Here is a 14,206-nt window from a genome sequence, read left to right as displayed (position 1 = left end):
TTCTGACTCATCATTTCTCAGGCTGTCTATGAAGGTTCAACTCATACCTCTGGGCATTTGTGTGGAACATGCTGTGTTTCCCAGGTTCTGTAGGCCCTGATCCCTCTTCAGTGCTTCTTTGAGTGAAAGTCAACATTTCTTCTCAAAGACACTCGATTCTCAGGACACGTGGCAACAAATTACACAGGCACAACCACAAGAATTTCTGCCTTTAATATGCTAACTAAATTGGGGGGTGGGGGGAGGAAATGAAATCGGATGAGAGAGTAATTAGGTTCTGTTGTATGACCACACTGTCCCAAATGTTTACTAACCACCTCAAACTTTTCAGCATACTGGGAAAAGATGTTTATGACCTTTTCTTTAAAATCCTTGCTTCCTTCATCAACATTACACACCCAGGAATATTAAACAGTTTAGAACTGTAGAGTTCCGCCTCATCAGTACATGCACTATCCTGTCCCTATCCTGACTCAGTTTCAATGCCCTGAAGAATTTCTGGCTTCCCTATTACATCCACAGAACTCTGGGATACCCATACCACCCTTCCTCACAAGGAGATTGCTCCATAAAGCTTTGGCTTAAAATGCTCTGCAGATACCTCTTCTCACTGTGTGAACCTCTTTTTCCAAAAAGGAAACTTAACAGAAAGGTTCATTTGTGCGCGTATGTGACCCTGTTTATTCATGCCAGCCAGCCTTTCATTGTAACCTACAAATCTCTGTCATTGAAACTGCAAACCGAATAGTCAGTTCTGACATCAGATGATTTCATATGAACAATGTGACATACATATTTATAAGTATGTAACCTAATGGTAATGCTTAGGAGTTGGCACATATAGACTCCTGCATTTAATTCAGGGCAAAGAATACTTGCTTAACTTCTCTATCAGCATAGTCAGCATGTGCTTAAAAAAAACTTATAAAGAAGAATAGGGGTATATCCTTTCTCAGACAATATGAGGTTTTCTTTCTGCCTCTCTGTCATTAGTGGTCACAATTTTAAAAATAAACACAGTGGAGATTCTTTTGTACACTGACCAAAATTTATATGAAAACAGCTTTTTTTGTGGCAGGTAAACAGTCTAGTCTAGTATTTTGTCTCTCAGTCTGACAGAGGCAAGAGGTCAGTGTTTTATGACATTTCAATAGTGGAGAACATTAAAACCATGCTCTGAGTTTCACTGCTTATATGCAGCCCACCCCTACATGTACTTCCTGATTTAGAAATCTCACTGAGTTCACATGGGGTTCACTTCCAAGTAAAGATGAGTATGACTGGAACTGCATAATGCAATCCTAAACACACTTTCTTAAGAGTAAGCCTCACTGAATAGCCCCAAGTAGGATTCTGCTTTGGTTTGCTCTCTGAAGTTATTAATGACAATAATAGCTTAAGCACATGAGAATTGATGCAATGCACCCCAAACCAAACAGCTATTAATACTCTCATTTATCATTATGTGTATAATTTTAGGTTGAAATCTAACATGGGCATTTTAGAATTTACTATTTGTTTTCTTCTGCAACTTTGTTCATAAGAGAAAGTACACATTTGTGTTTTGAACTTTAGACATTTTCACAAGCAGGAGTTAGACCAGCTTGCATTTAAATTAATTTTTAACATCAGTCCATTGCTCAACAGATTGGGAATAACAGAGATGGTTATGTTCAGGTGACACAGAGTTGCCTGGGGAATTTTTGTTCAGGCCCTTTGCAAGGGAGACTACCTTACAGGGATTGTTTCTCTAATTCAGTGGTTCCCAATTTTTCCCCCACTGGCATACCCCCTTGGCAACCCTTTTCTCTAAAATTTTACCCATTAAATATTTTTGGTGTATCCCCAAATGCTCTGGCATGTACTCCTGGCTGGGAACCACTACTTTAATTGCCCAGGACCCAAGATGCTTGGGTGGAGGTTAGCTAGCAAGCCTTGACACAGGGGTTGTTGGTGCAGCAAAGTGACTTCCACAATATGGGGCACTCAGCCTCCAGGGGACCATCTGTGAGTCTGACCTTAGACTCAATTTCACGGTCTATTTCACATTCTTGTGTGCTTCAAATGAGAGGTCCAAAGGTGTTTTCCAGGATTATATGCCATTCTTAACCCAAGCTGTAGGATGCTTGCAAAGGACACCGTGTACCATATCTCTGGCCCCTTCCGCACACGCAAAATAATGCATTTTCAAACCACTTTCACAACTGTTTGCAAGTGGATTTTGCCATTCCGCACAGCTTCAAAGAGCACTGAAAGCAGTTTGAAAGTGCATTATTCTGCATGTGTGGAATGAGCCTCTGTAATGTCACACAATGTTACTTTACTACTGCTATCAGGACTCATCTTTGTTTTGCTACTATCATATTACAAAACACCCATGCATTACACAGATGTGATTGAATATTAATGTTTAGAAGCCTAACTACACGTCACAGGGGATCCCATGGAAATTTTCTCCGAACTACACATCACAGGGGATCCCCACAGAAAATTCTCAAATGAAAAGAAGCTGCTAGGGTCTGCAGCTGGGAGTGAAGGAAGACAAGTTGTAAAGGGGCATAGAGCACTTTTTCTACACGGTTTTCCACTTTAAATCACTACTACTCTCCCCCTCCTCAAATGCACATATCTTTTCCCCAAGAGGAAAAAGAGCAACAGAGCCAGGTGAGGCAGAAATGATCTTCTCCTATTCCCAGTTGCAGCATCCAGACACTGTTTTTTGTAATTTTTTTTAAAAAATAGAGGGGAGTTACATGGAGTTATATGTAATGTACAATTGGCCCAGTGAATGTGGGCTACACAAAGACATGCAAAGTTGTGCTGAAAAATTGTTTCAAAAAGACCGTTGTTGAAAGAACCAGTGTGGTGTAGTGGTTCACATTTTGGACTAGGAGCTGGGAGATCAATGTTCAAAACCCCGCTTTGCCACAGAAGCTTGCTGGGCAACCTTGAGCCATCACTCGCTCTTCAGACTAACTTACCTCACACAGCTATTGTTGAGAGGAAATAATGGAGGTGGGGATAATGATGTGGGTCCCCACTGGGTAGAAAACCAGGCATAAATATCTAATCAAATACATTTTGTTTTGGGATCTTCAGTCTTCTACTTTCAACGAACCAAAATCTGGTTCACCCTTTTGGGGGAGAAAGCACTAATTCTCAGCTCACAGCCAGCAGCTGTCTTCTTTGTGTGTGTGGAGAGTTATTAATCTTCGCCTTATCCTTTGCATTTCTCCAGTTTTCTTCCAGATGGGAGTCTGTGATGCAAACCATTCTGCTTAAGCTCTCCCCTTCCCCCTTTCCTCTTGCAAATTATCCCCTCCAGAAGCCACTGCAGCATTTTATTACATGTATATGCATGCAATGTGTATTTTGGCTTGAAGGCTCAAACCACACCATAAGATCCTGACTCAGAATCTCCCTTTTTTTCTAAAAACATTTGTAAGGTCCCCATTGAGACCTGAGTAGCAGCACAGAGAAGAAAGGGGTTTAGATACTTCCTCTGTTATTCTCAGGATACAAATTTCAAGCACGTACATCTGGGGGTGGGGGCAAGGAATAACACAAGTACTATGCAGGACATGAAAGCAAGTGTGGTATAGTGGTTAAAGAGTCAGTCTAGGATCTAGGCAACACAGGTTCAAATCCTCACAGTGCTGTGGAAACTTGATGGGTGGCCTTTGGCCAATCACACACACTCAACCTTGATGAATGTGGTTGATGGGTGTGTTTCCCCCCCCCCCATGATAAATCATATAAGGCTATCCCTCTACTCTTCTCCCATACCCTTTTCATCATGATTTTTTTTTGGGGGGGGGGGAATGCTGAGCAACTGGTCTTCCTCAAGGTCAGCATGGCTCTGTTCAGAAATTCAGTTCTGGACTTTGGGGCTGACTGAAATGAGCTCATGCTTGCGCCAGCATCCTCTCAAAGTCTGTCGTGGGCAGTCATGGTGAAATGATCTTCCCAAAATAAACAAATCAGAAGAAAGAAGGGCATTTTCCCAATCTGACTGGTGGTCCCCTTCCCAATCTCTGATGCCATTCCAAATCCTCCTGCATCCAAAATCTTCCACCTGTTGGGCTTGTCTTGGTTCATGGGGTGGGAGGTACTGACCTGCGGGTACTCGTAGGCATGCCTCTTTGCTTCTCCTCTGGAGGAAAAAGTGACATTTCCCAACCATTGGAAATAATGGGATGATGGGGAGCTGGCTTAGTGTACTGTTCCAATTGCATTCAATGGGAGATCTTTGCAGGACACCTGGGGAAAGGGGTTATTTTTCAATTAGCAACACAGCTGCTGCTCTCCTCAGAGCCCCTCCCCCCAGTTTGGTGAAGTTTGGATCAGGGAATCCAATCCCATGAGCACCAAAAGGAAGAAAACTGGGTGCCCAAAGGAAACAGTAACCCAGTCACCCCCCTCCTTTGAAGTCAACAGTAGGAACTTTTCCCACAAAATGCTTGGGTGTGATATTGGCCCATTTAAATCTATGGAGATTTTTTGGGGTGGGGTGGGGTGGGGTGGGGTGTGCTTTTCTTTAGCTCTCTTCAGAAGAACCACCCAGTTTGGTGAAGTCTGGGTAAGGGGATCCAATTTTATGCCCGCTCCAAAAGGCGCACATCCGTAGTACACATCTACTTTCTGAGGACCCAGTTTACATTTAAAAGAAATGCTGGACTCATCATGGAATGCTGCCCAGGAAAATTCGCAATCATATTTAAAAAGAGCCACAGGTCTGATTTAAATGTAAGCCTGGCAAAGCCAAAGAGCTTCTGCACATGATTTTGTTCAGTGTCACACTGCGCTGTAAGCAAGTTTCCATGCAGGAATTCCACACTTTTGGCCTGTGTGGTGCTAAGCAAGCACAGATAGCTCAGCTATACCCGCGCAAAGCCACACGCCGGAGCTCTCTTGCCTCGCTGACTTCACTTTACATATGTACACATCCGACACATGTGCTTGTTGCAAGTGACAAACAGGCAGTAGGGATCCTGTGGCCCCTGCAGCAGCTTCGGATCTGGGGTCCTCTCCCACGCTCTGAAACACTGCAGCTGCCCCATAGTGGGAAAGGCCGGGGGTGGCCGACAGGCAGCAGCAGCAGCAGCAGCAGCAGCACCAGGCCTGAGCCTTCGCCGTCTGCCAGTCGGCAAAGGAGGGCCTGGCTGCCTGGCAGTGGCAGCTGTGCCCGCCGGCCCCTGGGGCTCGCAACAGAGCCGGTCCGCGCCTGGGCGTGAGCGGTGTGTCTGCCAGGCAAAGCGGTGGGGCGAGGCTCCGGCAGAGCAGGAAAGGAATGCGAGTGGGAAGGGAAGAGAGCGAGGCCGGCGCAAGGAGCGGGCATGCCGCGACACATCCCGCCAGCAGCGAGGAGGCGGCGAGCTCAGCCTCCTCCGCCGAGGGCGGGCTCTCCCTTGGAAGCCGAGCGAGGACGGCGCTCCCCGGCGGGGCTCGGCCAGACCACGCGGCAGCGGCTCCCCCGGCGGCCGGCGAGTCCTCCCCAGCAGCAGGCTGGCCGCCGCTGGGTCCCATGACGCCGGAGAAGGTGCTGCGGGAGGGGGTGCTGGAGAAGCGCAGCGGGGGGCTGCTGCAGCTGTGGAAGCGCAAGCGCTGCCTGCTGAGTGAGAAGGGGCTGCGGCTGTTCGAGGCCGGCGGCCGAGGCTCGACGCGCTGCAAGGAGCTCAGCTTCGCGCACGTCAAGGCCGTCGAGTGCGTCGAGTGGAAGCAGCGGCACGTCTACTTCACGGTGGTGACCGACGACGGCGCCGAGATTGACTTCCGCTGCCCGCTGGAGGAGCCCAGCTGGAACGCCGACATCACCATGGCGCTGGTGCGCTTCAAGAACCAGCAGGCGGTGCAGATCGTGCGCGCCAGGCACAGTTGCAGGGCCGGTAAGCCCGGGGTGCATTCTGATACTCCAGCTCAGCATTAACTAACCCGGAGTAATGGCCGTGATGACCGGAGACAGGTTCCGGGGGGGGGGGGAAGCATCTAACTATCACGGCCTCCCTTTACAGCAGCTCAGAGTAGGGTACACGCCCCCCCCCCTTAGTCTCTTCTGTCCTTTAGCAAAATAAAATGGGAGTCCAGTTGTACTTGAGAGACATACCTGTATTCCAGCATAAGACTTTCCAGACCAGAGCTCACTTCATCAAGTGTACATCCATGAGCTCGTTTAATTTATATATACAACAGAGCTTATGATATAATAGGTTATTAAGATAGTTCATGTTAATAGTGAATGGCTGCAAATCACCTGTGAGCTTCATTGCTGAATGGGAATTTGAACCCAGGCCCTGTCCAAACTTGGTTTGACATTAAACCTGACTGGTTTTCTCATGGGAGCTTTATATACACAAGGTCAGCCCTTGGCACCCCCAGTTAAAAAGATCTCAGGACTGGGAAAGTTCTCTGCTTGAAAATCTGGAAAACTGCTGCTAGCCAAAACAAACAGGACAGATGCCAAAGTCCTGACATGGTGGAAAGCAGTTTCCTAGATTCATTTTTATTGAACCATCTTTCCTGTTCCATTTTTGCAATCACAAATAAAAATAACGTGTAATTGGAAGGATGGAGCTGTTAATCCTTCTAGCACTCCTCTTTAACTCCACGCCTTTTACTTGTAAGCTGCCCTGAGTCGTTTGGGAAATTGGTGGGGTAAAACTGTAATAAATAAATAACCATTTTGAATATGACAGGGTAGCTAGAGATGATGAAAGGATAAGTAATCTTCTTTGGGTGCTGGAGGAGATGGGCCCTTGGAATTCCTGAAGACTGTAGCCCAAGGGAAAATTAGTGACCACAAAGAGTTTTCACCAGTCATATTTACCCAGGAGATGAGCAAAGATCAAGCCATTCATGTCTCTGAGGCAGGAAATCCAAATGAGCCCACATGGAAAATGAGCCCAGCATCTCCTTTCCCATTGACCATGATGCTTTTAGACTTTTGGGGGACATTGTCAGTATCTTCAAATCTTTCCTTCCACACACCATGCATTGGACTCAGTTCAGTCCAAATGGATTTTGCTAGCATTGTTGATCTTTCATTGTCCACTCTCTGAAGGTCAAGCTACAAGTGATGGGCCAGTTCTCCATGTTGACAGAATTGCTCCAGTCCAGTAGAAAGAGGATGTTCGGGTCTGGTTTGCACAGCCAGAAAGATGTGCAGATGAGGATTACAGAACGTTATCTGTCCCCTGTACCTGTGGCACATCTTCCCTTAGCTTCTCTCCTCACACACTTTTCTTCTCCAGTTCTAGCTCCAGTTATGGAAGTGACAGCTGAGGGGAAAGCATTGGGGGAGAAGAGGTGCAGGGAGAAAAGCCACAGGTGGGAGGGAGAATTCTGCACTCCTCGCCTGCATACACTCACTCCTTTTGCTTCTGCAGTGGGACTGCAGCCCCTCTTTCTGTGGACCTGGGGCATTCCATGCTGCTGTGTTGTCTCCTTTGGCCCAACTATGCCAGCCTGCCAAGAACTGTCTATTGTCAGTCTCCCTTCTTGTCCATCAGCACAAGTTGCCGCCAACTTTGCCATACCTGCCAAGTTCAAAATGGTGTGGTTTCCCTGTCCCTTGGGGATATGTTAGTCCTGCTCCTGCCTCCTTTATCTTGCTCAGACTTGTCATTCTATAAAGCCCCATCACAGTCAAGGAGGCTATTATTGAGAGCATGCCCAGACCAGTCAGGCAGAGGCTGCTTGCTCCATCCAACAAGCTTCTGGTGGAAGCAGGGTTTTTTGGCAGAAAATTTCCAGTGGAGCTGTAGACCAGAGCCCTATAGGGCTTACATGAAACCACTCCCTTTACAATGCTTGAGCAATGGCTTCATGGGTAGCACAGCAGGGTTCCTACCCCCACTCCCCCATATTTAGGGCATCCCCAGATATTCTATAATTCACTTAGTAATTTGTCTTCTCACAAGTCTGTGTTACATCCAGCTTTTCTTTTCTCTTGGAGCTCACAGAAGTGGAGTGTGTGTGTGTGGATACAAAACCTTTTGTGGAGCAAAAGAGTTCACCCACTTCTTCCACACCATGGCACCAATCCAAATTGGGCACCTACTTTTGGGCATTAAAAATAATTTAGGAGAGCCAATCACAGGTTTACTGTATAGTTCAACCTTTTGCCCAGATGAAATGGGAACTTTACCAGTATGCATTAGTAATTAAAACTCCACCAGGTACCTTGAAGCACACAGATGTTCCTTGTGAGAGATTTTTTTCCTGGCTGCATAGATAATCACCATAATCAGTGAAGGGTGTGTGTGTGTGTGTGTGTGTGTGTGTGTGTGTGTGTGTGTGTGTGTGTGTGTGTGTGTGTGTGTGTGTGTGTGTGTGTGTGTGTGTGTGTGTGTGTGTGTGTGTGTGTGTGTGTGTGTGTGTGTGTGTGTGTGAGAGAGAGAGAGAGAGAGAGAGAGAGAGAGAGAGAGAGAGACACACACACACACACACACACACACATTTGGTCCATTTACATTTCTCAGAAAGAAAAAAGAAATAGAATTATTTATGACCTGTAAGTCAGTCTTTTAATTTATGTGGAGCACAATAAAATATATTACTGTGATGATGATAGTGCTAGTAATAACAATAACAGTAACAATAACAATAGGCTTTCATTGAACAAAACCTCTTGCAATAGTTTCTACTGTAACAACCAGCATGGCATGGTGGTTAAGAGTGGTGGACTCTATCTGAAGGTAACTGAGTTTGATTCTCCACTCCTTCGTATGAGCAGTGGATTCTTATCTGGTGAACTGGATTTGTTTCCTGCTGCTACAAACGAAGTCTGCTGAGTGACCTTCGGGTAGTCACTTCAGAACTCTCTGCCTCATAAGATGTTTGTTGTGGGGAGAGGAAGGGAAGGATTTTGTAAATGGTCTTGAGTCTTCTTACAGGAGAGAGAGGCAGCGTATAAGTCCAAACTCTTCTTAGTAGCATCAAGCAGTTTAATTCAGCTATTAATTCCTGTAGCTACCTCACCATTGCTGTTCTGCATCTGCAAACTCCTGACCCTTTGCCAGACTTGCAGTCTAACTGATGTGTTTTTCCTTCCTTTTCCAGCATTTCAACATGAAACAGCCCCAGCTGGCCAGATTCTGGTGAATGGGCCAAAGGAGCCAGATCCTCAGCTTGGTTTGGGAAGAGTGGAGGAGCTGCTGCCTGCAAATTCACCTGCCAATGGACATAAGGCAATTCCCAGCTGCCACTGACTGTAGACTGGTTAGTTCTGTTCTGTGGCATCATTGCTGGGAAGTGAAGTGGTGCCTGAAGCATCTAGTAAAACCTGGAGCACAAATATAACTGAAATGAGCTTCTGTTTTCTGCTGTGTCTTTGCTAGCCTGGACCTCTTGGTAAAGTCCAGATGCCAACTACTGGGGACTTTTAGACTGGCCTTTATGCTCTTATTAGCCTTCTATGTGGTGGTACTCATCCATTTATGGATGTTTAGACTAGATTGAAGACATGGTTGCAGTGGATATGGCGGAAGAAAACCCTTCCTCCATAAGGTTTGATAGGCAAGTTGAACTGAACATAACCATGAGGACTAAGGAGTTTAAGTAGGATGAACGTGCCAGGTACTAACTGATGTCTCTGAAAGCAAAAGAGGACTTCCCTCCTCTGTACATCTAGTGGCTGACCTGTGAGAGCCACTATGAACCTGCCATGCTGGACTGAGATTTAACCATAAAGATGTCTGCCATCTAGAAGTGGAGCCTGAATATAACTATAAGCACCTTAAGAAGAAGCCCATCTTTCGGTTCTGAGACTCCATAGATGACTTGCCTCTCTAGGCATTTTGGAACTTTCTGCTCAGAACAAAAGGAAAGGGACATTGTTGATCAATATCCTTATCTGACAATTCACAGCTTCAGCTCAGTGAATTATACTGATCTCCTATACCATGCAATGTTGAACCCAGTTGTTCCATTATTTTTGATAGTATCATGTGTCCATTATGTATAATCTTTTATTACTAATGTTGCAGGACAGTAAATAATGCCCACCACATTGTATGTTTTTAGAGAAGTGCCATTTATCATTTGGACTCATCACTCTGGTGTCTTAATGGACATTGTGTAGGTGCCTGACTTTTGTGGAGAATGTGGGGGTAAGTGCTGTAAAAGCTATTGACGATGCATGAGATGGTATTTGCAGCAGATATATTAGCTAAGAATCAAAGTATGAGGGTGGTGAATGCTGCCCTGAGCCCCTTGGGGAAGGGCGGGGTACAAGTCCAAATATGAATAAAATATTGGTCAGAATGAACCATTCCTAGGCACTCTGGGTGAAGGGGGTAAAGAAAGTGCATCACAGTCACAGTAAGTGCATCCATCCAATCTACTGTGCATTGTTGGAGTAGTCCAAGGGAAGAGAAGAGCAGTCAAGAGAAAGCCTTATGTTCTTGTTCTGTAGTACCATATTACAGTAGAGTCCAGTCTAGTGATAAATGATCCCTCGCATGCTGGCCAAACAGCAGCCATTTTTCTTAGCATGCAGGTTGAATATCTGCCCAAAGAGCCAAGGAGAGCTTGTGATGTGCTGGCAGTGCTTCTGAGAACTGAAGCATGGGAGAAGATAATAGGCATCATTACGCCTCCTAGACCTCTGCAGTTTCCAGAGTGGTGAAGTGGTTAGGAGTGTCAGACTCTAATCTGGAGAACCGGGTTTGATTCCCCACTCTTCTACATGAACAGTGGGCTCTTATCTAGCGATCCAGGTTTGTTTACCCCTTCCTACACATGAAACTTGCTGGGTGACCTTGGGTCGATCACAGTTGTCTCAGAACTCTCTCAGCCCCACCTACCTTACAAGGTGCCTGTGGGGGAGGTGAGGAAGGGAAGGTGATTGTAAGTCACTTTGAGACTCCTTAGAAGTAGAGAAAAGCAGGGTATACAAATAAACTCTTCTTGCCAGTTGGATCCAAGGTCTCCGTTTCTGCCAGTGCTTCTAGGGTCTGGCTTGCTCCTAGTGCATTTGGCCAAGTTGGCCCAGCAACCTTGTGTTTGCTGGCATTCTGATATTTTCACAGGTGGACGGTATTTTCCCCCCATTATTTGGGACCCTATTTGTAGGTCCTTCTTAAAACTGTAATGTAGACTACTTGGATTCAGTTTACTGATCACTATGTGATGTTGAAGATGCTAGAGAAGTAGAGAAGGAAGTGTAATGAAAAATACTCTTGAATGTTGAAAGAAATGGGGCCAGGTGTTAGGAACGCTGTGGAACCTCTGTGGCCTAAGCATTTTTCAGCAAGTAGTCTACAAGCTCAGACTTTCAAAATAAGATGTCAGTCTTTAAGATTCTATAAATATTGTATTTTATTTTTAAATAAACAACCAAGATGAACAAAGTTCTGTAGTTGCATTTTTTAAATGGCCTAAGCTTTACCGTCTTTTATTTTCTACATTCGAGGAGCCTTTCTAGGTTTCTAAAGAATTTCTGAGTACTTCAAACCCCCTGGGTATTGTAGAAGATTCTGGGGTCTGTTTTCACACAAACCTGCCTCATACTGAATCAGACTATCAGTACAGAATCAGCATTGCTACTCAGACTGGCAGCAGTTTTCCAGGGACTCAGTCAGAGGTCTTTCCCATCACCTGGCCCTTTTTTTTTTTTAAAACTGGAGGTGCTGGGAATTGAACCTGGGAGGGATCCTCTGTATGCAAAGCAGATGTTCCACTACTGAGCCACAGCCACTCCCTTGTTCTAAGTTTCACAGTTTCCAATTAGCAATGGGCTGGTCTTTGGGCTGTATAGTTGTCTCATGTGAACTGAGAGTGCATTCTAGAACACGCCCAACATTCACCTGAGGCTACACATTACAGCAGAAGCTCATTAGTGGTGGATAAGCTGTCTTTCTGGAAAGCTTGGTCATCGCAACTGATCATCTCATTGAAGAACCACTGATAAACTTGCAAGTAATCCAGGGTTCCCAGAAACTAGCTCACCCTTCTGTCTCAAGATGCAAGATAACCAGTGGCAGAATTCAGAAGAAGATAAGGACACTGTTCAGATGCTCATTAGAAGACAGTGGTTGGTGCTTATACGGGTCCAACTGCTACTTTTTAAGGATTGGTGCATAATTATCTTCGGAAGGTGGCTATGTCCATAGGAGTTTTTCTCAGGATAATACTATGTTTAGACAGGGGGCATTCTGCACAAAGGTACACAAATATGCTCAGGTATGCAAATATATGTTGGATTTTATTTGCATAAAAGGAGCCAATTGCAATATGTGGGTTACACAGAATGTAGCACATGTTAATGAGGACTGGTAGGGGAAAGAGCAAGAAAGAAGAGCAGAATGCAACTAATGGTGGTGGGGAGGTAAAAATGGGGAATTGAGGAGCTGGAGTCACAACTGTGCAGCCAAGAAATAAAGTGTGGGGCTTAACTTTGCCACTGGTCTGCTCCTGGGGTCCCGGGTTCATAAACAGATGGGGTAGCAGTTAGACACCTCAGTGGAATCTACTGTATGCTCATTGATACACACATACTCTTGTTCAAAGGCCCACAGAACAGCACAATCTTGACTTAAGATGCTGGGAAAAATGTAATGTGAGAATGGTAAAATATGCTTCTGGTTGCAAAGGAAGGTTTACAAAGGGCTAAACTTCAAAGTCAGCTTCTGAGTTCCCAGAAGCTGATTCATTTGCTAACCTTACCATGTTACATTTCCTCATATCTTAAATTAATATGGGAAGCAGCCCTGAAAACGAAAAACACTGAAAGAGCAAAGTATCTGAAATAACAGGATATGGGTGAAGGGTGAGGGGCATGTGGCAGGTCTAGAGCCAGCAGCTCCAAACACACAGATGGCTGCTCTGCTAACAAATTCCGACATGTTAATCCAAGTAGTTAAAAAGAGGATTGCTCATTGTTGGTATCTGCTCCCTTTGTTTCTTGGCTGCATAGTCACGTGATTCTAGGTCCTCATTTTCCCAACCTTTCCTCCCCACCAACATTTGGTTGATGAGAACGGGAATCTAGTGGCCCCTTAAAGACTAACAACATTTATTCTCATAAGCTTTTGTGAGTCAAAGCTCAGTTCCTCAGATGTCTGGTGTGCACAATTACAGCAGTCATTGATGCTTTGGAGTAATGAGCAAAAGAAGGGCAGGAGATAAAAAGAGATCGTGTTACCTTCTGTAGGGCACATATATTTTCATCAGACAGAAAAGACTGTTGGATGATGGAGAAATGTATATAACACTTGTGCTTCCAAACTCCTTTATCTACACATATTGGTAATTAAAAAAAAATCAGTGCACAACATGACAATGGTGTCTGCATAAGCCCATTTCTAGACGAGTCAGATAGTGGAGTCCTTCCTTTTCCTTGTTAATTTATTATTTCCAGTAAGCGATGTTCCCATAGCAAGACCTTCCTTGCACACTCTGCCCTTTGCATCATCTGGGGATTTTTCGATTCTGGCCCTTGAGCGGCCAAAATCAGGGATTCAGTTTCCTTTTTTAGAGTTCCAGTTGTTAACCACAGCCAGGTCTTTTAGTTGTCTACCTTGTCCTTGATCTTCTCCAGAAAATTGGCATGCAATGCTTTGGCTGTGTCAACTTTCAGTCCTCATTTTAATCACTTCTTTTTTTGTATTCCTGTTTTGTTCTCAGTAAATGCCTGTTCTTCACTTCAATCAATGCCTGTTCTTGACTTTCATTCAGATAATCAGCCAGTGCATGTTTCTCCTCCTCCACTGTTTCTTTACTTGCAGCAACTCTCTGCAACCAGATCTCCAGGGAAGGTATAGTCTATCAGTATCACTACGTGGGTGTAAGGTGTAGTGCATTGTCATAAGCTTCTGAGTTTTTCTATCTAATGCATCCAAATCAGCCTGTGTCCAGTTTATGATTCAGTGGTGTACCTGCTGATGGGTATGGTCCAGGTGCTGATGGCCTTGACGGAATTCCCACCATTTAATTTGGATTTCAAAATTTTCCTGATTCTCTGGGTATATTCTCTGTTGACCACAGTCTTCACTCGCCCGTTCTTGATGTTACCCAGCTGCAAAATGCCCAGGCTTCCTATTGGTTGCACTTGGATGGTTGTTGTTGTTCCTTAAGTTTGCTGTAGGGTTTTTCAGATTCTTCCCAAGGAAAACAAGGATAAACCTTTGCTTTCCTAAAGGAATCTCTTCCTCCACAATGCACATACATCCCCTCTTCTTCTTCCTTCCTGACTCAGCTGTCAGCCTGC

The 14,206-nt window shown here is 45.1% G+C and overlaps 1 protein-coding gene across 1 annotated transcript; it reads left to right on the top strand.

The window, feature by feature from the left end:
- The first annotated feature begins 5,092 nt into the window (after positions 1-5,092).
- On the top strand, positions 5,093-11,348 carry PHLDA3 (pleckstrin homology like domain family A member 3). Its single transcript, XM_048498720.1, has 2 exons — positions 5,093-5,885; positions 9,058-11,348. Exons 1-2 carry the CDS (start codon positions 5,291-5,293, stop codon positions 9,204-9,206), a joined length of 744 nt encoding a protein of 247 aa, XP_048354677.1. The 5' UTR covers positions 5,093-5,290; the 3' UTR covers positions 9,207-11,348.
- The last annotated feature ends 2,858 nt before the right edge of the window (positions 11,349-14,206 follow it).

The sequence above is a fragment of the Sphaerodactylus townsendi genome, linkage group LG05 (genome assembly GCF_021028975.2).
Source record: "Sphaerodactylus townsendi isolate TG3544 linkage group LG05, MPM_Stown_v2.3, whole genome shotgun sequence".
Classification (NCBI taxonomy): domain Eukaryota; kingdom Metazoa; phylum Chordata; class Lepidosauria; order Squamata; family Sphaerodactylidae; genus Sphaerodactylus; species Sphaerodactylus townsendi.
Note: the sequence above shows the minus strand (reverse complement) of the source record. Positions and strands in the feature narration are given on the sequence as shown.